Below are 25,499 nucleotides of genomic sequence, written 5' to 3' on the forward strand. Positions count from 1 at the left end.
CTGAGATACTTTAATGCACACACCATTCTCCTCGCGAACACGCTTTTCCGAACTGTTTCCACCTTCATCGTTAACGTCACTCTTAGATCCTTCATCAATTTCTGCACAACTATCACTAACAACCTTATCTGCCGACAAATTTCTAACGGAATCTTCACCATCACCTTTATATCCATTCGTTTCACAATATTTGCTTGCACTTATTTCTCCAACACTTAATTCACACTCTGGTTCGTCCAACACGATATCATCCAGATTCTGCTGCTCTGGCAACAAATCCACGTTAAAATCATCGAAAACATCTTGAAAATTTTTATCGAACGCATCCTGACAGTTGTTAGTGTCTCCACTGTTTCGTAATTCTTCCAATTCCGCTAAAATGTCGAATGTCGACTCATCGTCACTAACGTCCTCATAGTAACAATCTTCACTCCTAATGTCTCCGCGACGAGCCGAAAGAGCGAGTTCTCTAGCTTCAATGGTTGAAAAACTATGTTTCAATCGGAGATGTACCGACAAATAACTTTTCCGAATGAATTTAGATGTGCAATCACTTTGAGTGCAGTTCCAGTGCTCAAGCGTTTTGTGGTTTTCTTTTACATGTCTTGTAAGACTCCTTTTGTGTTGATATATTCTGCCACAATCCTGACATTTATGCACAGGCATTTTCGGAATTTCAGTCTGATTTGTACGACGTAAAGGCGACGAATGATCATGTAAATTCTTTATTAATACAAAAACACGAAATACCCGTGCACAAATTATAACCGACGGTGTATAAACTTGTAACAGCATAGTTTATCTTTGGCTGGTAATAATCACGTGCATGATATTACTATATAACAATACACTGTTGGGTTAAACCTCCAGAATTACTTTGTTACACAATTATATTTACACTTTATATCATTTAAATATTATTTACATATTGTTTGCACATTTCACATATATTGGGTTTTTATTACGTTTAATTTCAGCGTGTTATTGCAATTCTTTGAACTTTTGTAAAGCTCTTTTAGCGGCTTCGCGCACAGGTCGCTGCGAGTGTAATTTCGTAGACTGCGTATGTTCATCGTTCACTTCGGATGGTTCCGATGTTTCAATCGGAAACAGGAAATTAAGGGGCCGTCTTATTACACGACCCGATGCCAACTGTACTTCGCCGATCGCTCATTTCCGTCACTGCTTATCCTTAGTTTGATGATTCTACCCATTTTCCAACAACTTCGCGCAAGCTCGTCTTTCACAAGAATTACGTCCCCTACACAGGGTTGAGCTGTGGATTGAATCCTCACAGATTTTAACTTCGTTTGTGTCCGTTCCCTCAAACTTAACAAATAGTCATCTCTCCAGATTTTCCAAAATTTGTCAAGCAGTACTTTACCTTTATGCCACAAAGGTAACAATTTTTCTGCTGAACTTTCACAAGGTAAGTAACTGTGGTCATTTTCATCACTGTCAGTATCAGGTACACTGACTCTTGGATTTAAGGTAAGGAAATGGTTTGGTATCAACGTGATATTTGAATCGATGTCGTCACCAACATAAACTAATGGTCTTGCGTTAATTACGGCTTCAATTTCCTTCGAAACCGTTGTCATTTGAATCAAGGTAAGTAATTTACGACCCAATGTTTTACGTAGTGATCTTTTGACTAAACCAACTAGCCTTTCATAATATCCTCCGAACCATGGTGCACGTTCGACGATAAAATGCCATTTTATTCTCTTTTCGGACATGTAACTAAGAACCTCCTCATTTTTAAGCATTCTAGACCAAAGTAAATCAATTGTAACACTAGCTGTTTTGAATTGTAATGCATTGTCCGAAATGACCTCACTCGGAACGCCCCTCTGGGAAGTGAACCGTCTAAAGGTAAGGAGAAATTCTTCTGACGACATGTTTTGCACTATTTCCAAATATATGGCGCGCGTGACTAAGCAAGTAAAAAAGACAAACCCAAATTTTCTGTGTTTCCACTACTGACTAATGTTTAGGGGACCTAAATAATCCAGTCCAGTGTATGTAAATGGCGATGAAGATGCAACACGCACTTTGGGCAATGGTGGCATTTCAGGAACTTTGTATGGGCCGCCTTCACAACGACGACACACTGTACATTGACGAAGTACCGATTTTACAGTTGCCCGTCCTTGAGGAATACAATATTTATATCGCAAATTGCTTAGCGTTTGAGATTCTCCACAATGCATAATTTCCTTGTGATGTCTTTCAACCAGTAGATGTGTAAACTTATCTTTCTTAGGTACGAGTATGGGGTACCGCGATCCTTCACTGAGCTCTGCATATTGCAGCCTTCCTCTGCAACGTAAAAGTCCCTTGTTATCATGAAACAATCCCAATTGACGTTGTAAATTGTTAGATTTGTTGTTACTAACTGCCAGTCGCACATCACTGTAATGCTTCCGTTGAATGAAAACTAACCACAACATTTCTGAATCATTAATTTCGGAAGCAGAGAGAAATCCTGTTCTTTTATTTCCATGTTTTCTCAGATTGTATATGAACCTTCGTACGTATGCTGTAACACGTATCAACTTTGTAACAGACGAGTACGACTCCTAGTCGATCTCAAATGGAAGAATCATATCTAAGTTTGATGTAAATCCGTCTGTTGTGGTTGTCTTGTTTTCGATTTGCACTTGTTCGATTTCAGTGCATTCACATGCACTCGATGTACACATTTCTAAGGTTGTGTAATTTGGGTAGATCGACCCCGACTCCGCTAACAAAGATGGACCATGCCACCAGAGTACATTTTCAGAGAGGTTTCGCAGTGGAGATCCGCGTGTAGCAACATCAGCTGGATTCTCGTTCGTTTTAACATAGGAATACCGCCTCGGTAGCCTAGTGGTAGAGCGTCCGCTTCGAGTGCGGGAGGTCGTGGGTTCAATCCCCGGCCGCGTCATACCAAAGACGTAAAAAATGGTACTAGCAGCTTCTTCGCTTGGCGCTCAGCATTCAGGGGATAGTGCTAGGACTGGTCAGCCCGGTGTCAGTATAATGTGACTGGGTGGGGTATCATGCCACGTGTCTACGGCGTGATATTCCAGTGAGGCAGCACTGTAAAGTTGGGCATTGTGCTCACTGCTACAAGTAGACACCCACTGTCGTTTATATGACTGAAAAATTGTTGAAAAAGATATTAAACCCGAACACACACACACACACTTTAACATAGGCGAATGTAATGTCTCTGTGTGTCTTGATCTCATTTACTCTGTTTTTCACAAACACCGGGAGATCCTTTTCTGAATGAATCCATTTCAAAACGCACTGTGAATCTGTGTAGAGCTGTAAATGCTGTAATGGTAGTTTAAGCTGACATTGAACAAACTTGATGCACCGAACACCGATCGCAACTGCCATTATTTCTAATTTAGGTATTGTCATAACTTTCACAGGAGCGAGCCTAGATTTAGAAAACACAAGCTCAGTTTTTGTTTCAACGGTGGTGCTTTGACGCAAATAAATAGCTGTTGAATATGCCAATTTGGAAGCATCACAAAAACATATCAAACTATAATGTACACAATTTCCCCTTTCTGTTGTAACGCATCTCTGTAATTTTTGACTGGATAGGCTTTCAAGATCACTATTAATGATATTCCATTGTGATGCATCTTCTTCAGAGATTTCATCGTCCCAATCGAGCCCCTTTTGCCAAAGTTGTTGTATTAGTAGCTTTCCCCTTAAAAGCACTGGCGAAAATAATCCCAAAGGGTCAAACTTCGAAGCTACGTTCTTAAGTATGGCACGCTTGGTTGGACTTTTCATATCACATACTTCAGCCGGTTTTAACGATATTGTATAGTTTTTTGGATCCCAACACAAACCCAACACAGACATCGAATCCGTATCAGCTCTGCTATCACTTGGTATGTATTTATTAACAATATCACTATTAGATATCCACTCTCGTAAGTTCATTGAAGCTTTTCCGAACATATAGAAATGAATCGCTTCACCTTCAGTACTCGTTCCGGTTATCAGATTGTCTACGTACATGTTGTCTTTCACCTGTTGAGCCAAATCTGTATTGTATGTGTCCATATGACTTTGTACCGTTGCTCCTAATAAGAAGGGACTCGATATCACCCCAAACGGGACCCGGCAGAAACGATATTCCTGGATATTTCTGGAATCTACTGTAGGTGCATTGATGTCCTTTAACCACAGAAACCTTGTTACGTCCCTTTGATCTAACTGCAGTCCTATCTGCAAAAATGCTTTCTCAATGTCCGCAACCAGTGCTATTTTATGCAGACGGAATCGTAACAGTATTCCACAGAGATGTTGCAGAATCACCGGACCTCGATATAAGCACTCGTTCAGACTTTTGTTTTCCTTTCTGGTCTTTGATGAGGCATTATAAACTATGCGCAGTTTCGTGGTTAACTTTTCTGGGTTAATGACAGCATGATGAGGTATGTAATGTGTCATACCATCTTGAACTTTATAACTCACCTTTTCTATAACGCCTTTATTGAGTTGGTCTTCAATGACTTCGTTGTACCTTTTCATTAGCTCTGGTTTGCTACTCATTCGTGATACATTAGACTTCAGACGACCTAAAGCTAACTGTCTGTTTTCTGGTAATTCAAACTCTTCATCACGCCAAGGCCATGTCACATGGTACCGACCATCTTCAAATTTTATAGTTTCTTTGAATTTCTTCATTGCAATTTCATCATTCGAATTTTGCACGTTGTCTGTAATGCCGATGGATTCAATATTCCAGAAGTCTTCGAGGTTTGGTTTGGTGGTTATAGCACTGTCTATGCTTGTGAATACACTATGATTTGTGACGTCATTTCCATACGTCAGGACAAGCATATTTACCGTATCCATTCCCTTTTCAACCTCACTGGTCCGGCCTGTCAAAATCCATCCTAGCTTGGAGCCTAACAAATACAAATCGGGTTCGATTTCAATTATTTGTAGTAACACAATGTCTAAGTAGTAATCGTTTCCGATCAATACTTCTACTGTTGAATATTCCTTCACAGATGGAATTGTGTCTGCCATTTCAACACTATTCACTAGATTTTCCATCTGCTTAGTCAACAGTTGTTTCACTGGATTCCTTTGAATAGTACCACTTATAGTGGGCACAACATTTGCTGTTATTTTCATGTAGGAGCCATTATTTAATTTGATACTTATTTTGGCTGACTTTGTTTTTATCACTTTTGTGTTTTCACTACCGAACGTCACAAGTTTTAGCTCCTGTTCATCTTCAGGTTTCAAACCCAACTTTGTAGCTAATCTTTCCGTAATGTAGGTCCTTTGTGACCCCGAATCAAATAATAGACGAGCCCTTTCGTAAACGAAATTTTGTTCATTGCAAATCTCTGTCTGTGCTGTTTGCATAAGCACCATTTCATTTGAAGAAATAAGAACGTGTCCTTCCGCAGACATATCATCCTCCTGAGGAGTTGCATCACTTATTTCTTCTGATAAATGCACACTAGATGACCTAATTTCAAATTTCTTTGGGCACAAATTTCTATGATGTTTGTTCATTTCACCACAATGCACACAAACTTTCTTCGATTTACACTCAGTTGCCAAGTGACCTTCCTTCAAACATTTGAAACAGGACCCATTTAATTTTCTTTTGCGTTCTTCAACTGTTTTATATTTCAAACATTCATCACTCCAGTGTCGTTCACTGCAGTACCTACACCTATCTTTAACATTGCTTGTTGCTTTGCTCTTAACATTTACTGCTAAAGCTTCCGCGGACGCTGGAGCGTTATACACTGGTCTTGAAATTTTCTCAGGACGGTATGCTGGATAGTGTGGCTTGTTTTGATATCTTTGGAACTTCGGCGTACCTCCCCTTTGAATTTCCGGTTGTGTTGTATTCCCATCTTTGCTTTCGGCTCTTTCACATGCTACTACGTATTCCCGGATTTCATCTCTGAGCTTATGCACCGTCCATTCTGTTTTCGATCCACATTTTAACTCTATATTCCTTAATACATTTCTAGGAAGTTTCGACCGAATCATTGAAATAAACACATGTTGGTTGGTATTTTCCTTTAATACCTCTAAACTGTGAAGGTGTCTTTCTATCGTATCCAAAAATATTCTTAAACTTTCCACTTTCTCACTAGGTATTGGGATATTTATCAGCTTGTTGTAGTGTAAATCCACAGCTTCTTGTGGATTTCCAAACCTCTCTTTAAGAATCGTAACTGCCACATCATAATTTTCCTTGGACAACGCCAATCCAGCAATGGATTGTTTGGCTTCGCCTACAACCTTACTTTGTAGATAATTAAACTTATCGATTGGGGACAAGTCCCTATTCGTATGAACTGTGCACTCACATGCGTCCCAAAATTGAGCCCACTTCAATTTATTTCCATTGAATGTGCACAGATCTAATTTTGGTAATTTCACACTGCCCTTTTGCCGTTTTTCTCTTTCTTCTTGCCGTTCCATTAACTCCCTTTGCTGCTGCATTTGTCTGAACAATAAATCTTGCATTTGTTCTTGCAAATCTATGAGTCGACTACTTTCAGTCTTTACTTCATGTCCTTTTCCATCTACAATTTTCTTCGCTTTCATATTTTCAGTGAACTGTTCTAATTCAATCAAGTAGTTTTCCGCCTGTCTTAATAGTTCACAGTCTTCGTCTACTAAATTGTCCACACTTTCAGAATCACTGTCTCCAATCGCGTCTGTTAATTTACACATTTGAACTTCCACTTTTTCACTGTAACATTTCAGTAACTTTATACATTTATTTCCTAACATTATAGGATCGCTATCTTGGTCTTCACCATATGTTAAGTCCTTTGCTACCGCAACCTCAGACTTCAGTGTATTCTGTATCTTGTTCGCAATGCTTTTAGTGTGGATAAATTCGCCATTTTGCTCTTTATTTGCATACACGTTCGAAGCACAACACACAGAACACTATAGTCGTGACACTATTTCTTTCACTTTCCCTTTTTTATACTCTTTAAATTTTCCCTCTCCCGGGTTCCGGCGCCAAACAATGTAGCGACTCTTTTAGCCACATCGGAATTTCAAGCTTTCTGTACGAAGATGGTATAGAGAGCACAAATAAATAAATCCATTTAACATTTCATAATTTATTCCATGAACAACAATAATAGGCGAATATTTAATCCAAGTAAAATATATCCAAATTTTATAAGCGAATATTTTAATCCAAGTAAATATATCCAAATTTTACTGACCTAAACGATTTTAATTTTGCTCTAACTACAAACAGAAGCTTAAGGTTTATATATGTTTCAACAATTACATAATTCATAAAGAGCACGTGAAAAAGTGAACAAATAACAGGAAAATTTCGTGAAATATGAAAATGAAACAGCCGATGGAACCATCACCGTCGGTCCGTCAATAATAGATTCACCGTCGGGAGAATAATTGCTTTTACTAATAATTTAAACTTTATCAATAAACTCGTGCAATTCACGACACAGATTATTTTACGCAAAAGATAATTCCTTCACAATTATAACAAGTTATAATAAACAATTTAAGTAAAAGACTAGTTATAGACGGTTCTCTTTCAGCATCTTTCATAAATCATGTGTTTCTAATGGATGGTTACGTTAAATCATTTCAAAGATCTTTACCTGAGGCCTCTTGGAGGCGCCTATTCATCCACCATATGGATAAATGGTCGTTTTGTTCTAAAGTTACCTAACATAATAAAAGTTTGTAATTTAAAACTAGAGCTATCACTAAAGGTGATGAATGTACCCTAGCCCCTGTACGCACAGAGACAGTACATTGCAATTTGACGAACACAAGATTCCATAATTATGTGTACTGTATGTATATAAACTCTATGTATATAGTATAGTAACAAAAAACAAAGTCCCATAACTCTGCAGAATATTTATGTAAAAGAACGTAACATGCGCCATGCATAACTAGGGTTAGTACTGATCATTTATGTGAAGTTTAATTTAACTGTGTGCAAGGGTTCGGGCGATTAGGCGCGCACAAGATTGCATATGCAGACTGTATGTATATACAAATGTAGTATGATAACTGTGAAGATTTTTTTCTTAAAGAAACCTAACATGCACCGTGCACAACTAGAGTTACTACTGATCACTTGTATTAAGTTTCATTAAATTGTGTACATGGGTTCAGGAGATTAGGCGTGCAAAAGATTGCATATGCAGACTCTATGTATATAGTATAGTCACAAAAATCAAACGTCCCATAACTCTGTATTTTTTTCTGAAAGAACCTAACATGCACCATGCACAACTACTGTTGTTACTGATTAGTTGTGTGAAATTTTATTAAACTGTGTCAAGGGGATGAGTAGAGTTGGTGAGTAAAAGATTGTGTCTATGTATTTAGTAAGGTAACAAAAAACAAATTCCTGTAACTCTGCAATTTTTTTTTCTGAAAAAAAAACCTAACATGCACCATGCACAACTACTGTTGTTAATGACCACTTCTGTGAAGTTTCATTGCATTGTGTCAAGGGGATGAGGAGAGATGGTGCGCACATAATTGTGTCTACGGACGGACGGACAGACTGAAAGACAGACAGACAACCTGAAACCAGTATACCGCCCCTTACAACTTCGTTGTTCGGGGGGATACAATAATGAAATAAACATAACTCTGTTTATTAAAATGTTTATTCTAATACAGGCGATTCAATTAACAAGAACATAATATGAATAACACAGATCTATCATAAAATGTATACAATATGCGCTACAATATGACAAAATGCACTACTTGACGTCATCAATGGGTACATCAAAAACAATGATACAAGCCCAGCAGGAAAAGCGATATTTACAACAAAACGCAGTCACCCATACAGGATGTGTTTCCTCTTCAGCGTTAGTCCGGGTTTTTCTTTGTACAGAAATTTATGTCATCTTTATAAAATGTGAAACACGCATATTGCATTTTACCATGTTGTAGCTAATATAGTACCGTGGAAAGGCTATCACAGATATTGTAAATGCTTAGTCATAAATATAAATAAAGTTCCAGAAATTTAAAGGCAAGATCACATTTGTATTAAAGTGGTTAAAATTTGGCAGTAAGACGAATTAATACAAAAAATATCTTTGGCACGCCTTTTGTTTCGTGTTCATGGCCACTGCCACTCATTTAAAAAAAAATACAAAAAAAAATTAATACCGCTGAAAATGCATATCATATAAAGCAAAGCGATAAAAAAACAATTCATTTGCTAATTAACATTTCGCCTGCTGCTGGCAAGTGATTATGCCTTTGCGACCAGTGCAGGCCAAGATCAGCCTGAACTTCCGTGCAGGCTGATCATGGTCTGCGTACGTCCGTGCAGGCTGATCATGGTCTGCACTGTTCGCTATTCAGTCAGTAAATTTTCAATGAACTCCCCTTCGAATAATAAGTGGTACTGCCCAAATTGACTGACAGGCAAGTCTATTTTAGAAATTTAGCAGGGTAAAGGTTAAGATAAACCGACAACATATCACAGTGCTCTACAAGCATAGAAAATCATAATCAGTAACGTTTCTTGCTGTGTTTATCAAAGTTTACCAAAAATTAAAATATTTTTGTTCTATGTTTCTTTGTACAATATAGTCGTGACAAAATATTTTCCATACCAGGCTGATAGCTAAATATGTTCTTTAAACAATCCCAGTCGCGTCAAGGTATATCATTTAACATAAACATCATATACATTAATGAGCATTTTATTAACCTTACTGGAAAAAATGATAATTTTAATCAAACATAAAATGTTATTAAATATAACACGTATACAAGTATATGTAACCTACATTTCCATGCAGCATTTCAAATGAACACTATATATAACATTATCCAGATACAAAATAACATTTCTTTTATAACATATTATAAAGAAACATAAACACCAAGTACAAATACTACTAATTAAATGCTTTTTTATTATAAATGCTTCTTAAAAAAATTTCTAACAATAACTGCGGGCAACACATTGTCATACATATCAATGTTGAAGATTTGTACCACAATACATGAACATTTTGTTAAATGGCAAAATGCTATAAATCTGCAATTGCTGAATTAAAAGAAATGTATGTATATTTCGTCGAAAACTCCTAATTTTTAAATTTCATATTTCAGCACAGTCACGAGCAATAACTGTTTCATAGTTTATGTCTTAAGTTTTCAATAAACAAAAATCATTTCATCTTTTTTGAGTAGCTTTATATGTCATTCAGATAATGGATTAATCTTAGCAAAGGATTTATTATTCCTAACTACAACTTAAATCCGATTACATGAATTCTTAGGCTAATGTACCAATCCTTAAGTCACCTAGTGTAACAAAAAATAAGTTTTAATCTCGACAGATTACGATAAGTATCTGGGGTCTAAATTTACAGTCGTTCGATCAAAATTACTATGTTCAAACATTAACTGGCACTCTGAGTGTTTCATACATTTTTGACATGTAAAAGATTTACAACACTTTGATTTGACATTTGCTCACATTGACTTTCTTCTTAATCATGTACTCGCCGTCTATACAATTGTCATGAGATATCCGATCACCGATTATCAGAAAGGCGCAAGTACTTTCATCCTTTATGGAAAGTTCATGTTCATTATATTTTCAGACCTTAGTGCACCAATCATACAATCAAACGCTCTTTCGAAGTATGTCAGATGATTCATCATTGCACATTGCACGTTTTAGAACGTTCATTCAAGTAAATGAGAGTATCAGAATTTGGTCGAATTTTTGGAGCTGCTTTCACTTGTTTCAATAAAACCTTTTCCTTTGGCCCAAGACTTAGGGCCGATGGAGGACGTGAATAATTCGGACACGAATCGTTTTCCACTTTATCCCATGCCCGTGAGTTCCTACGACTCTGAACCGCCCCTTCCATCGATCTGCTGCCTACTTTAGATACGACTTTCTCTGCATCTTCTATCGTAGCATCAATTAAAATGTACGAAACAATTGTACCGTCGTGGCAACCAACAACGATTGTTCTTTGATCCGAGCAAACTGCGATATGTGAAATGGACGAGTGAACCTCACATTTTGCAATTTGTTTGCCTGTTACGATGCTAAGAACGTATAGTTGTGATCCTTTGAAATAAATTACTGCGTTTCCAAACAGTGCAAGGTTGTTTGGTGGAGTGCCAGGGTCAGGCAGCTGCGCAGCATAACTTCCGTTGTTAATATCGAATATGTTATACTTGGAGTCTATACAAAACTGCACGTCGGAGAAAACAATTGAGTTTATAGGTGTACCCGAATTAAGAAATGGCTCGCATATCATGTTAATAGCACCTGTGTTGATATCAAGCACGAGCAGACCTAGCTGACTCTGGTCCTTATACGACTTATTGCAGTTGACGTCATAAACAACAGCGTTTGTTGTATACAATACAACAATTGTGTTGCTATCTTGTTTGCATGGCATCACTTGCTTGATCGTGTTAATATTAACAGCTTCTTGGAAACTTTCTGGTGTATAGTAGGAGACTTTGTAATCATCGTCCAACGAAAAGGCACAAATGGTAGGCGTGTCATACTCTCCCTCTGTTTCTATGTAGTCCTGAGCCGTAAGAACAACAACATTCTGGTCATCGTTGGTAAGGAAAGGCCTGTCAAGAATGTACTTTAATGACAATGGGTGTGTGTTCTCTGTAAATCCATCCCCCACAAAACTGAACTTGGTAATGTAGAAGGGGGTTTTGAAGTCTATCTTTTCCTGGGCAACATATATTATGGCTTGATTCTTGTGTGCACCTATGCAGTATCCTGTTGTGTTGCCAAACTCCTTAACCACTTTTCTTTCGTCCATATCCCATATTTTCACAGCTGCATTCCTTTTCTTCGGTTTACTTGATACGATCACATACTGTCCGTCGGGAGTGCATGCGAAGTCTTTGATTAATGAATCATGTGTAAGAAGATCCAGCATAACCCCATTGCGCATGTCAATAACCCCAAGCTCATCGCTGTTCTGGCACTTAACATATGCAACTGAATTATCAGAAGTTAGTTTTACATCTTCTATAGCACTGGTCAACTTATCTAGCATATGTACTTGGTTCACGGCTTCGTCAATATTCCAAACCTGAATATCTTTCGAGCCTTTTACATGAGTAATGACCTGACTACGATGTTTTGATATAAGCATTTCTGTGATAATACCAACTGGAGCTTGAATTGTAGAAATTCTGTTTCCAGTGGAAATTTGCCATATATAAAGATTTCTGAAAATTGAGGCAACTACAAAGTTTCCGTCTCTTGAGAACTCCGCATTGGTGAAGAACAAGTCGGTATAATGACTCTTTGGCAACTTAAACTCTTTCGGCACATCTTCAGGGCGCTGAAATTTGGCACAAACTTTCTCAGTAAATCTGTTGTAAATCAGAATGTTACTAAGGCCTTGCACCAATACCATATCGTCTTTTCTTGACACCTTTAAGTTGACAATTTTGTCATCGGGCATATCTTCGTCCAACGGCGTCTTGTAGGCCATTTCTACGGCACCTCGGTGAATGTGCATAACAAGTAGTTTCCTTTCCTGTGGATTAGCAACGAATGCTCTAAATCCATCACGTGTGAAGGCTAGAGAGCTTGGTCTGTATCCAGCCGACACTGTGCATATATGTTCAAGGGAAAATATGTCATAGCACAATATGAATTCATTAGAGTTGCAAAACACAAAGCGCCCATTTGGTGAAATTTCACACACGTCACATTTCCCATCTAGTCCGATAATCTGGAGGAACTGGCACCCAGCTAAATCAGCTATGCACAGAAAGCTTGTATCTGTAGTCACGATGACACCCATTCGTTCATCAGTGAGACTTACTGCCCCCATTTTGTACCTATCTTTCACCTTCAGCTCGATGTGATTCATTACTATCAACTGTCCGACGAACTCCCCGGTTTCCGAGTTGTGGATCTTTATCGCCTTTTCTGTGAAATGATCTACAATGACAAACAATTTTCCGTTAGGTGTAACATATAGATCTCCATTTGAAGCGAACACATACTTTTTGGCTTCCCCTGTAGCGACATCATATCGATGAACAATAGAGCTGTCCTTAACCTTTACCAAGAGGTATCTGTCATCAAATGTTAGTCTGTAGAAATCACCGCAAACCTGAGAAGTCAGCGTGTACTGAAGGGAGCTTCCAGGGACTTGTAAATACGGGAAGTTTGGAATCAGAGCGCAATGCTTCAATCCAGCAGTATCACATTGTTGAACTAAAGCCCTGATGTTCGGATGAGTTTTGTAGTACGGTAGCAAATGACCAGTTATCTCTGGGGCTAGGTTGTTGATATCACTTTGTATGGTAGATTCGGCAACCCGGAGAGCTTCTTCCACCAATGTTGCTTCTTCACCGGGGTTGAGAACAAAATCCGCCATAATGTGAGTCAGCGAGAGAGCTTTTATCTTGTTGTACAACCACTCGTAGTTAAACAGGACTAGACTGTTCAGTTCTTTAAACCTTCCTGCCAAATACAGATGTCTTGGAACTTGATCGTATTTTCTTTTGTTGTATCTCACCGGGGCACCGGGTGTTTCGAATGACAAAGGCTGAGCGGCTATAAAACGATCAGCCTCGTTTCCACAGGGCAACAGTACTAAGTTCCCATTTTCAGTTGGCACTTTTACTGGCTTCTTCTTACCAGCCCATGCTCCAAGGAAATAATCCGCAAGCATGGAATGCACTTCTTTTCGTGTGGTTTCATCATTTAGGTACCTCTCTCGGACAACCGCCTCAAATTCTTCATGACACCACATGTAGACGGTCACTCCATCCGCTTCTCTGTAGTTAAGAAACGGTTCCACATCATCTTTTATTGAAAGCCACTTCACGAATGGGATTCTCCTTACAGGTGGATGATACGTCACGAAGACCGAGTTGAGAACATCGTCATCTAGCGATAGAAGATCTTCCATTTCACAATCACTTAATCCGGTAACAGAAGCTACAAGGTAACCCAGAGTACGACCAATAAGTACTTTGCCGTGCTTTTTCTCAAGACTATCAAAGTACCAGTTTATTGCCTCGTTTATGTTTGATGGTACATTGCTTTTGTCCAACACATCGTATGATTTGAGTAATTTGGCTTGATGTGTTAATAACTGAACATACATTGCCAGTGAGCATTCACTGAACTTGCTTTTGAACACATTTTGTTGAAGTGAAGTAATTTTGCGGCTATGCAAAGACAAGATGTATTGCATCAACCCTTCAGCATCTTCGCATGGCATCTGAGTCACCCCTACCATGTAATTAATGTCTTTGATAACTTCGCTTTGCAACCTTTCTAACAGTTTGTGTTTTGTCGGGTGAGTTGAAACAACAATTTTGATATTTGGTTTCAACTGATTTGGAAGCCATGAGAGAAAATGGGCATTATATTCAGGAATGAGATTTTCTAAGGAGTCCAGAAATATCACAACTGTAATTCCTTTTGGAACAGAATTCAGGAGATCGTTGAAATATCTTTGGAGATCTTTGGCGTCGTAAGGTATGTCTGTGTTTTTCCGACCTAAGGTATGAAGGAGCTGCAAACAAAGGGTCATCAGAACCTGCTTGATGTCTGAACTCTTTGGTGTATACCCAATAAAACGAATGGCGCATACTGTATTTCCTCGTGAATTTTCGACAACCTGACAAGAGATATAAAAGTGACATCTTAAGCAAAGCTGAAGCGGACCTTGAGTGGCTAATACACTTTGTATCAATACGAAAATAAAATTAGATATTTTTTAGTTATTCTATCTATCAATGTTGCACCGTATGATTAACTAACTTTGTGCCAGAAGTCTCTGTGAAATTGTGGTTAAGGTCGCTGACTACTTATCATTTGTTTCTCGCCGCTATGGGTTAGAAACCTCACTTAAGGTGTAAATGTTTTTCATGTGACGATGCCATCAAGCTAGGTTACGGAAGGTCCATGGTTCTGATCAGGTGTCTGAAATAATGTTTGGAGGGGCATCTGATGATGAAAAGCGGGGAAGTCGCCATATAACCTATATAGATAATTATGTTGTTGAGGTAAAACAAAAAAAACTTAGTTTTCTAACTTTCGTTTTAAATGTAAGAGTTATGACCAAAAAAATAGATAGGATAAAGAGATTTAAGTTATTTGTTACCTCCGTTGCAAGCTTGGACAGCAGTGTTGACTTCCCAGAGCCTGCTTCTCCATACACGACCAACGGCTTGGTAGTTTCATCTGACAGATAGTTCTTCAATTTTGTCATTAGCTCTGCCTGTCCGTAAAAATTTCTAGCCTTTTCCTTACAATTTAACCAGTGTTGTAACACCTCCTGATACAGTTCAGGCTCACAGTCAAATTTCGTTTTGGGTACAGTCTCATCGATAAGGCCTTTAAGAGTATCAAACAGTTCAGTGCACAATTTGTTCAAATATGACGCGTGAAGTTTTGGGTTTATGACGTCATCATATCGCCATAATACGTCATATTCTAAACAGTTTTTATCGGATATCAGTCCTTTGGCACGAGTTTTTAGCTGCGACAGTTTTGTTGAACATATTTCGTCTATTTCCATCATATCTGTTTTTTCATTTAGGGTAACTTCAGTAAATTCACTGGCTTTTGGGTCTTCTACATAGTTTTTCAGATCAACTATCGTTCGTAGTGCGAGAACACAACGTGATGTCGGAGAGGCGGATTCTTCTGTTCCAGTCTGTATCAGTAAATCTTGAGCTGAAATAGCGTAAAAGTAAGCAAGTTAGATTTGAAAAGACAGGTACAAAATAAATATAGAATTGCTAATTTATCTAAACAGAAACAAAAAATATTGTGCTTGATTTTCATAACTAACTGAATGTTTATAACAAGGATGTGTGTTCCCAGTAATTTGATATTTGATCGTCTACAGTCAAATGAGTGCAGTCAGAAATCATTAATGTGTAAGACGCCGAAAATAAGAATAATTAGAATCTAGTTGATATCTAGACAATTTAGTCAGAAAGATTTATAGGCTCAGAATAAAGTAAACATGCATTCATCCAACTTTCCTAGTTTAAGCATTAAGTATACAAATTTAATATATTGACATTATCAAAAATGATTTATAGATATAGGGGATCTTATTTCACCTTAATTTGACAATACCACTGTGTGTTTACTTTAAACATATCGTCATAATTCATTAACTAAAACTGCGCTGTTAAGCCTTATACAATTATGATTTATTATATGCACAGCTCAAAGGTTACTTTTTCTGTGCTATACAACCAAGAATTTCCGAAAATCGAATGTGTATAACGAGAACTTGAAAACAAAAAGATCCAGCATATGAAGCCCATTTTTTAAACTGTTTCAACGTGTTTCATATCCACGCCTAATAGTCTTTTATCTAACTGCAAAGAACTACACGTAGTTAGTTTAATCAAAATTCATCTTGGGTATTAACCTGGAGATTAAAGAAAAACTGAATCAATGTATTATTTAGATTCCCAGCAGACAATGGATTTGAGCTCAATTATTGGAAACTGGTCTTTAGTCTTAGTATAGCCTTACGTCCACTAACGAATTCCCGGTGATTTTGTTTGACTTTTTGGTATTTTGGTTTGACGTTAGAGATTTAAGAATACTACGTTCTTAGTGCTGGTTGTCAAATACGTACTAGACAGATGGTATTTTTGTTTGGTATCCCCGTCAATAAGACCTTCAAGATAAGCTATTTCTGCTGCTTTCTGTAGCATACGCTTCATTTCCTGTTCATCTTCCTGCCATTTTGTCCTGGCTGTCTGTCGCCTCGTGTCGTCTGCCTGTAATGTATCAGACGATTTTTTAAATATCTACTGATTTTATTATACTTTCTGCAGTAAAACATGGCATGATTCTTGGCGTATAAATTAAGCATAGGTATTATAGTGCATTTTCCAGCACATTTTGTTTTGACGAAACCAAATGTCTGAAAATCACCTTGATTCAATTAAAAATCAAGAAACGCACTCCTTTTTCAACGGTATAGAGTAGCATTAGGCTACACGTTATTGCAAAGTCTTGAAAAATGGTACAAAAACCCCTATACTAGAGTCAAGTCAAACTTTTGGTAATAAATAAAAACAATGTTCTTTAAGTTCAATGATTCTGTATAGTAACCCAGATGGTATTCAGAAAGATACCGCAATATAGATCAGAACACGTTTGAAAGTTTTAGTTTAAATACCTAAATTTGTGTAATTCAAAATGTTTTACTGGTATATTGTCGACTTACGCTGAAGTAGTCTGGTAATTTTTCTCGCACACTTGTAAGAATGTAAGCAGGTGGAACAGAGTTGTCGTCCTTGCGGTACCATTCATCCAGCAGAGGCGCTGTACGAGAATCACGTGACTTGTAACCTTTCATCGCCACACGGAGTGCTTCGTACTCATGAGAAGGAATAATGGCAGGAAGAGGAGAGTCGCCATACTTCTGTCCAATGAAAGCCTGAAAAGTCAATTTTACATTTAGAAACATTTAAAAATTTAATATGCATAAAAAGTGACATTTTATTTTCATATACATTTTTGGATAACAGCAAAAATATATATTTTGTTCTGCGTTAAAGTCATTGAGAACAGCATGCATATCTTTGTTTCAGCCTCTGCGCAGGAATATTTTCAAATAATCATTCCTGCCTCCAAGCAAATCACATGATGATTGATAAAACCATGTGATCGTAAAATGGCGAAACGCTTGGCATTGCCTAGTAAATCAAATGCTTATCATAATCTTCAGACAAATTGACATTTATATTCATTTTCACACATTAGAAGAGGATGATAAATGTTAAACTGAATTAACCGAGCGTCATGTAGCTGTTTTTACGTCGTCAGTGTTCTCTCGCTGGTCCGCGTGCCAACCTTTGTTTACCGCAGATTATTATATACTTTACTATAAACAGTATTAAAATAATATAACACCGAATCCTGGATCCCATGACAATAACCGGGCGCAGGCACAGTAACTGTTTATTTTGACCGCCATGAAGGTGTTACGTCATCTTGACGTCATTTTACTCTGTATAGTCATGCTAAAACGTAAACGCCGACAAAAATCTATGTTATATGATTAAATGATTAATCTATAATGTGTTTCAGTATATAACAAACAATTCATTAAACGGCAGCAATGTGCCATATGTAGATATGTAGATAGTTATTAGCACTCGCAAGCCTATATTTGTTCTCTGGCTACGCCTCGTGCAAATATATGTTTAGTCGTGCTAAAAACGAATTTAGTTTCACCTTTGCCGTTTAATAAGTGTTTTATATACAACGTTAACACTTCATTCTTTGTTTAAATAAGACTTTTAATTTTTTGTTCAAAAAGATGATGTAGCTGTTCAAATGGAAGTTATTCATAACTGCATGGATAGAAAAACACTCTACCAATATTGAACATGGAACTTAAACAGTGAGATTCATAAAGGAAGGTAAACAGAAACAAATCAGATAGTACTTATATAAAAATAAACTATATTGATCACTATTCAAACATTTGGCAAATATGTAAGAAAACAATTATGAAAATCATTTTTTTGGATTTAACAAGTGATTGGTATATGTTTTGTTCATAGCAAAAATGTGGCAGCCACATTATTAACAGATGCATTATTTAAGAAATAATAAGTTCTTAAACGTGGTTTATCGTAGAATAACCCGAGTTTTGAGTTCTTATGCGTAAGAATATATCACAAAAGCCGTAGGCCTGAATGATATATTGTCTCGCATAAGAACGAAAAACTCGGGTTATTCTGCGATAAGTCACACTTGGTAACTTATTATTTCGATTCTAACACGACATACTAGTATCAACAGTGTTAGAAAAAATGGAAACTACTTTTTACGACCGTGCTACGCACCTGCATCGGATGACATCATTGCACGCGAGTGGTTTATTGCTTAATAACCCGAGATAGATTTTGCTTTACATGTATGTAGGTTATTTGCTGGTCGTGTTAGAATTCCCTTTAACTGACAAAATAAATTAAGCCATGTTAGAAATTTAAAATCAAATGACTTTAACTTTTTTGTTTCTAATTCAGGTTTTATTCCATGGCAATACAATAACGTGTGTCATATTTTTATACAGCACCAGCGAACTATTTTGACGTTGACGTCGTTTCGAGTATTGAAGTCGATGGTCGAACTGACTTTGTATATTCGCGTAGAAGCTAAAACGCCTAGTCTCGCGTCAACTCGTTTAATAAATTAGGTATGAAAAGACGCGTATATAAAATACTCGGACTTATTAAGACACTTAAACTTTACAAAATGACTCTTTCAAGTTATATTTGTTGTGAAACGTACCAAAAAGCTTGGTCCAGCGGAGAGGTCATGGCATTTTTGCAGTTGTTTAAATCGAAAATCAACAAACGCTGGGTCTGTAGTTTGGTCATGCTGGGGAATGCCCCACTCCAAATCCACCACCTGGAAAAAAACAGAATAATGATTAAACACGCATGCGCAAATATGGCTGACATTGACTTCTGCATAAAGTCAGTAGGACTAAAATCGGATCTAACACATCGTCCATACCTGCAATAAACCAACTTTCCAAATGAGAAAATCCCCGAGTACCTTAAAATAATGAATACGTTAGTTCTATTTCTTTTAGAAGATAAAAAAATCGCCAATAAATGCAATGCAAGTAATGCTGTTGAATGATGCTCGCTTAGTTAACTTACATGAAACCTTAACCCTTACCCTGCTAAATTTCTAAAATGAACTGGTCCGTCACTCAATTTGGGCAATACCATTTATTATTCGAAGGGGTGTTCACTGAAAATTTACTGACTGAATAGCGAACAGTGCAGACCATGATCAGACTACATGGATGTGCAGGCTGATTTTGGTTTGCACTGGTCGCAAAGGCAGACTCACTTGCTACCAGCAGGCTAAAGGTTAATATGACCTCTTGCTTTTTTATAATCTTACCTGAAAGTCGACCCCATAATTTTCACTGCAATAATCGCGCAGTTTTGGATAAACTTTTTCTACAAATGTATTCCTCTCAGTCTGGGAGTCTGAAATATATAAATAGTATCCTCTTGTTACCTTGACCTGCTATAATTGCTACATGTTTTCCTTACTTATATCTATAAAATACTCCTTCCTTATCAATATTTTGACAATGAGTCAAGGATTCTGTGATAAAAATTTCATAAAATTTTTAAAATACTCTGCAATGAGTTTCATAATTAATCAAGATTATTTGTTTCTTAATCATTTTTCAGTGGTATCCTAGTTGACCATTTGTGATAATCTGCCAAATCACCGCTACGACCATCCGCTTGACGCTATATGAGTCGCGCCATGAGAAAACCAACATAATGGCTTTGCGACCAGCATGGATCCAGACCAGCCTGCGCATCCGCGCAGTCTGGTCAGCATCCATGCTGTTCGAGTACGGTTTCTTTAATTGCAGTAGGCTTTAAAAGCGAATAGCATGGATCCTGACCAGACTGTGCGGATGCGCAGGCTGGTCTGGATCCATGCTGGTCGCAAACCCACTATGTTGGTTTTCTCATGGCGCGGCTTCATATATCTTCTCAGTATTGTGATATTGTATTTACATGTATTTACTTGAATTATTTCTCGTAGATTTTACTCTGCAATCGCGGAGTATATGTTCCATCTTAACCCTTGGGCTGCAACACCCATACATTAACCTCTCACTGTTTTCAAATCTAGGTACATATAGTGTACCTTTTCACAGTTGTATATCAATCCACCCACGCAAACAGTCACAAACAAGATCATGTTAACTCGGGAATATAAGACAAACTAAAACAAAATAGTCCCAAAAGAAATGTTTACAGTGTTCCGTTTGGACCATCGCGATTTTTATTCCTGAACCCCATACCTCGAAAGTCGAAATCACGAAACCACGATGATGAAAGTCGATACCACGATGGTGAAAGTCGAAATCACGATGGCGAAAACACGAAAATACGATGGCGAAATTCGAAGTCACGAACCAAGGATCATGAAAACGCAGTACCATTTTGCATTTTCATATTTTCATTATCGTGGTTTCGACTTTCACCATCGAACTTTCGACTTTCATCATCGTAGTTTCGACTTTCATCGTCATGCTTCCGACTTCCGACTTCGATGAAAGTCGAAGGTTGAATCAACGAAAGTCGAAAGTCGAAAGCACGATGATAAAAATCACGAAACCACGATGGTGAAATCTGATATCGTGTTTTCATCATCGTGGTTTTATGAATGGACGTTCACCGTCATAGTTTCGAGTTTTCACCATCGTGATTTCGACTTTCACCATCGTTTTTTCGACTTTCATCATCGTAGTTTCGTGATTTCGAATTTCGAGATATAAGATTTGGAATAAAAATATCGATAATCCGAATGGAACATCGTACTTTACGGACATGTATATATTTATGGTTAGTGTTAGGGAAATTGTTATGGAAAAAAAAGGCTAGAATTCGGCCCAGATTCAATCCTCTCTCTAGAAAGTATGTTTTATCACAGAATGTATTTTTATCGCATTTTTTGGCAAAACTTCTAAAAAAATATGAACAGGCAAAGCACTCTTTGTTGATCTACATATTATGTAAATCATAGGATTTACAACATAAGTCGATGCGCTTCTAAGTCATTTTTGTTTTCTCGAGTGTACCATATGTATGAAAACTATTGTTTTCATTACGACGCGACCATTCCCCTATTTTAATTGTTGCCCTCCTAGTGAGCCCTGCCACCATTCCCCCCAAAAAACTGAAAAAAAAGTCCACTGGATGGGTGAACTCGTCTGAGAGACTTAACAAAATTAATATTCCAACACGGCTTGAGTGTAAAAAAAGATATATTACCTACTTTCTTCCGTCAAAAGCGCATTTTAAATCAACTTTTTTTTTTTAATTATCTTACGGTAAAGATTTCAACACGAATTTACTTTAATAATTTAATAAAATTTAAATAGAAAATGAAAACGACGATAAACATTCACGCTCAACTCATTAAAACCAAATGTTCATTATCAAATAAAGACGTCTTTATTTTGTTGGGCGTTTAATATCTAAAGATTTATCGTTAACTAAATATTGAAAGTATTTTCTTCAATAAAATAATTTTTCCAATTACAAGCGAACCAATACATTCATTTAAATTTGCGTGCTTCAAATGTTATGTGGGTGAAATGGTCTATATAAGGTCAAAATCGATAATATGGGATTAAGAGTTTAAATCCCAAGCTGAAGGATTTTAGCATTTTTTTCTTAATCCTTGTTACTAGCATTAAAAGATGAATGATTTAAGGGTTGGGTATACACTTGTAATATTGTCACTAGGCCAAACTGAAACAACGAAAGAAGTATGTCATGTCACTAGGTTGATCTTTTTTTGATCATTTTGATGAAATCTGATGAAGGCAATTTATCATAAAATCATAAATTAAGTTATCGCTCATGTTTATTCTTTTTTGTTGGCACAATCCATTGGCTTTAGACGATGGAATTTCGTGTTATTTTTTTATTATTATTATAAGATATGTGTGTCTCTATGTAAGAGAAATATTTTAAGATCCAGCATTTGGCACCCTCGGATTTCAAACTGCATGTACTAGCAGAGCATGGAAACTCAACCCCACGTGACTTTTTATTATTTGGTGATTTGGACTCGGAATTAGAAATGCTTTGCGCATAAATATTTGGCGGAATGTTATCTTTTCAATTTGTTAATTAAAAAAATAATGACCAAAAGATAGCTTTTTATTTTGATTAGCAGCAACTGTTTCTCCGCTTTATTTCAGAAAAAATGACCTAAACTGTTTACAAATACAGTAACTGTGACAACAGACGACAACTTTCAAACACATTTCATATTCAGTTTCAATTTTTTTTTCAATCTGTAATCAATTATCGGTATTTGACTGATATAATAAGAGAAACTAACGAGTCAAATATCTTTACAATTCAGACTGATCAGCGCAATAAATCTACAATGTATTTCTCTGTCAATTTCACTCGACTTCTCCTATATAATTAAACCCTTTTCATGTCACGACCTCTATATTGAAATAATTTATTGACATATCAACAAAAGATGATAAAAGCCATATTACAGCGTAATTGAGATAGGATCGAAGAATTCAAAGATTGCAAAGATATATACCTGTGACTAATGAGGGCCAAAATAAATACACATTTTCACGATCAATACCAACTATGATATTTACATTCCCATAGATGTTAAAAAAGGCTACCTGAATAAATATCGAATGTATTCAACCGCTTATAGCATAGCTTTTGTAAGAAAATTGTCTTGTCTGTATGCATCGGTAAAATGTTAAGCTTTGTTCAAATAATGATATTTGCAAAAGAAAAACATTATAAAAAATAAGTTACTAAGTTTAATATATACATACTTTCCTTCAGTGATGAAGAAACAAATTATAAAGACTTAATGATAAAAACATCTTCTTTCACTTCAATATATACTTAACAATAACTTGAATACAAATAACGCAGTATATATATGAATAGAAAAAATATATGTACCTATCCCAGTTGAACTAAGAAAAACTCGAACCACCCTTTGTGGAATCTCCGGCAGTTCTTCCGGTTTCACCTGCCCGGCCAGCACCCGGCGAACTATCGGATCCCAATCCGACATCTTCGTTATCTACCGGAAGTAGAACGAAAAGAATTTCGCCAAAATATCAATTGCTTAAAATTGTCATCATTTCAGATTCCTTTTGATTTCAGCGCTTAATTCGTTTGAAGTTTTAAATTACCACTTGCATATATATCCCTTTTCAATTAACACTGGGTACTGTTTCATAACTTGTCACAGTTTATAACAAACAATGAAACGTTTAACACTTTGTGGAAATTCTAAACCACTACCGAAACAAACACGTTGCTACTTGAGCACGCGCTTAGTTGCTAAGGGCAGCCATTTTTGTTTACACGTACTTAACAGGTAGCTTTAAAAGCTTTAAACTTACAGGTACAATTTATATTTAAACCAATATATAAATTGCCGCATATGTAAAGGTCTCTCTCTCTATTCGATCCGATTTATGTAAGATTTGTCATTTAAATCAATTATTTATTGCAGTTTTCGCCACTGGGTTATAAGGGCTAAAATCGACAATTTAATCTTAGCATTCTCAAGGATTTTCGATCGAAATTAAGATAAGACGTTGTTGAAAGGTCCGACCTCTTTAATCATTTATATTAATGGCTATTTACGGGATATCTCATGCAGTTTAATCCATGTATGAAAATTGCGTACCAAAGATAAAAACTAAGATAATGAGTTTCTCCAACCCACGTGACATCACACATGAATATCTCTTATTATAACATATATATATACTTGACAAACTTTATTAAAAAAGAAAGCGTCGAAGGTGAGGAAACGATAGCTTTGCTCGGCACATAACGCCTGCAATACTAAATTTTCTAAAACACTTTTTTCCGAATGTTATTTTTGTTCCTTATCAGAGAACAATGCATAAAACGTTCGAAGTAAGTATTGAAACTGTCTGCGGGGAAAAGCACTCGTTTTCTTGTCTTCGGCATTTTTTCTTACTTGCCGCTGAAGGTGGGTGAATATTATATTGGTGTTGTCCGTACGTATGTCCGTCCGTGTGTACGCGCGTCCGTCCGTTCGAAATTGAAAATGCGTATCATTCTAACAGTATTTAAGCTAATATCACTAAACCTCACAAAATTATCAATTATCACATGACCTTTGCTCACACGTAGTATTATCCCCCTTGACCCAGTAGAAGCGGAGGTTTTTCCTTGATTTGTTTAACACAACATGAAAATGCTTATAATTCAAAAAGTGTTTCATCTAGGATAACCAAATCTCACATAACTATTAATTAGCACATGGTCTTTCCTCACTCATGACCCAGTCAAAGCATAGATTTTCCCCTAATTTTCGTAGCTTATAATTTGATTAGAATCACCAAAACCTCACGTAGATATTATTAAAAATTAGCAAAAGTGAAGCCTTTGCTCACATATTGTATTTTCCCCCTTGACCAAGTAAAGGCAGAGTTTCACCACTGACTTTACGAAAAATGGGAATTACTAACTGTATCTAAGCAACCTATGAATGGATCTTCATGACATTTTACACAAATATATATCACTATAGGGCGGTGATGCATGCGGAGTTTTATCCGGATCACTTCGCTAACTAGAGTTATTGCACTTTAAGTAAATTATAATCCATAAATTCCCACAGAACAACGTACATTATGTAATCAATTGATGGATCTTCAAAAAACTTAATACAAAGATAGATTACTATAGTGCAGAGTTTTTCCTATTGATTTTGTAAAAAATAGGAACCAACAAACCTTGTATATCTGGAAAATAAATATCTTTCAAAATATAGCCCTTCATTTCACAAAACGACTTATTCGGCAGGGAATATAAATTCAGCGAATGTGCTTGTATCTTACAAAATTTAATAAGGAAAT

At 36.7% G+C, this 25,499-nt stretch overlaps 3 protein-coding genes across 3 annotated transcripts; all 3 read right to left on the minus strand.

The window, feature by feature from the left end:
- Positions 1–1,133: 1,133 nt before the first annotated feature.
- On the minus strand, positions 1,134–1,901 carry LOC128555966 (uncharacterized). The gene has a single exon (XM_053539824.1). It carries the CDS (start codon positions 1,899–1,901, stop codon positions 1,134–1,136), a length of 768 nt encoding a protein of 255 aa, XP_053395799.1.
- Positions 1,902–1,979: 78 nt separating this feature from the next.
- Positions 1,980–6,789, minus strand: LOC128555967 (uncharacterized). The gene is made up of 2 exons (XM_053539825.1): positions 3,191–6,789; positions 1,980–2,322 (listed from the first exon to the last, which is right to left on the minus strand). The coding sequence occupies exons 1-2, from the start codon at positions 6,787–6,789 to the stop codon at positions 1,980–1,982; spliced, it is 3,942 nt and encodes a 1,313-aa protein (XP_053395800.1).
- A 1,868-nt stretch (positions 6,790–8,657) lies between these two features.
- Positions 8,658–23,966, minus strand: LOC123524124 (NACHT and WD repeat domain-containing protein 2-like). Its single transcript, XM_053539194.1, has 7 exons — positions 23,557–23,966; positions 19,970–20,058; positions 19,343–19,462; positions 17,265–17,477; positions 16,668–16,812; positions 15,168–15,742; positions 8,658–14,681 (listed from the first exon to the last, which is right to left on the minus strand). Exons 1-7 carry the CDS (start codon positions 23,669–23,671, stop codon positions 10,704–10,706), a joined length of 5,235 nt encoding a protein of 1,744 aa, XP_053395169.1. The 5' UTR covers positions 23,672–23,966; the 3' UTR covers positions 8,658–10,703.
- Positions 23,967–25,499: the final 1,533 nt, after the last annotated feature.

Source organism: Mercenaria mercenaria, chromosome 3 (genome assembly GCF_021730395.1).
Source record: "Mercenaria mercenaria strain notata chromosome 3, MADL_Memer_1, whole genome shotgun sequence".
Classification (NCBI taxonomy): domain Eukaryota; kingdom Metazoa; phylum Mollusca; class Bivalvia; order Venerida; family Veneridae; genus Mercenaria; species Mercenaria mercenaria.

What these genes read in the sequence shown, in the direction of transcription:
- LOC128555967 (XM_053539825.1), bottom strand. Translation starts at nt 6,789, where the DNA reads ATGTTAGGAAATAAATGTATAAAGTTACTGAAATGTTACAGTGAAAAA. An exon ending in ACATTCGCCTATGTTAAAGT is followed by an intron (nt 2,323 to 3,190) that starts GTGTGTGTGTGT and finishes TTTACGTTGCAG; the next exon opens with AGGAAGGCTGCAATATGCAG.
- LOC123524124 (XM_053539194.1), bottom strand. Translation starts at nt 23,671, where the DNA reads ATGTCGGATTGGGATCCGATAGTTCGCCGGGTGCTGGCCGGGCAGGTG. An exon ending in ACAAAAATACCATCTGTCTA is followed by an intron (nt 15,743 to 16,667) that starts GTACGTATTTGA and finishes ACGCTATTTCAG; the next exon opens with CTCAAGATTTACTGATACAG. An exon ending in TGTCCAAGCTTGCAACGGAG is followed by an intron (nt 14,682 to 15,167) that starts GTAACAAATAAC and finishes ATCTCTTGTCAG; the next exon opens with GTTGTCGAAAATTCACGAGG.
- LOC128555966 (XM_053539824.1), bottom strand. Translation starts at nt 1,901, where the DNA reads ATGTCGTCAGAAGAATTTCTCCTTACCTTTAGACGGTTCACTTCCCAG.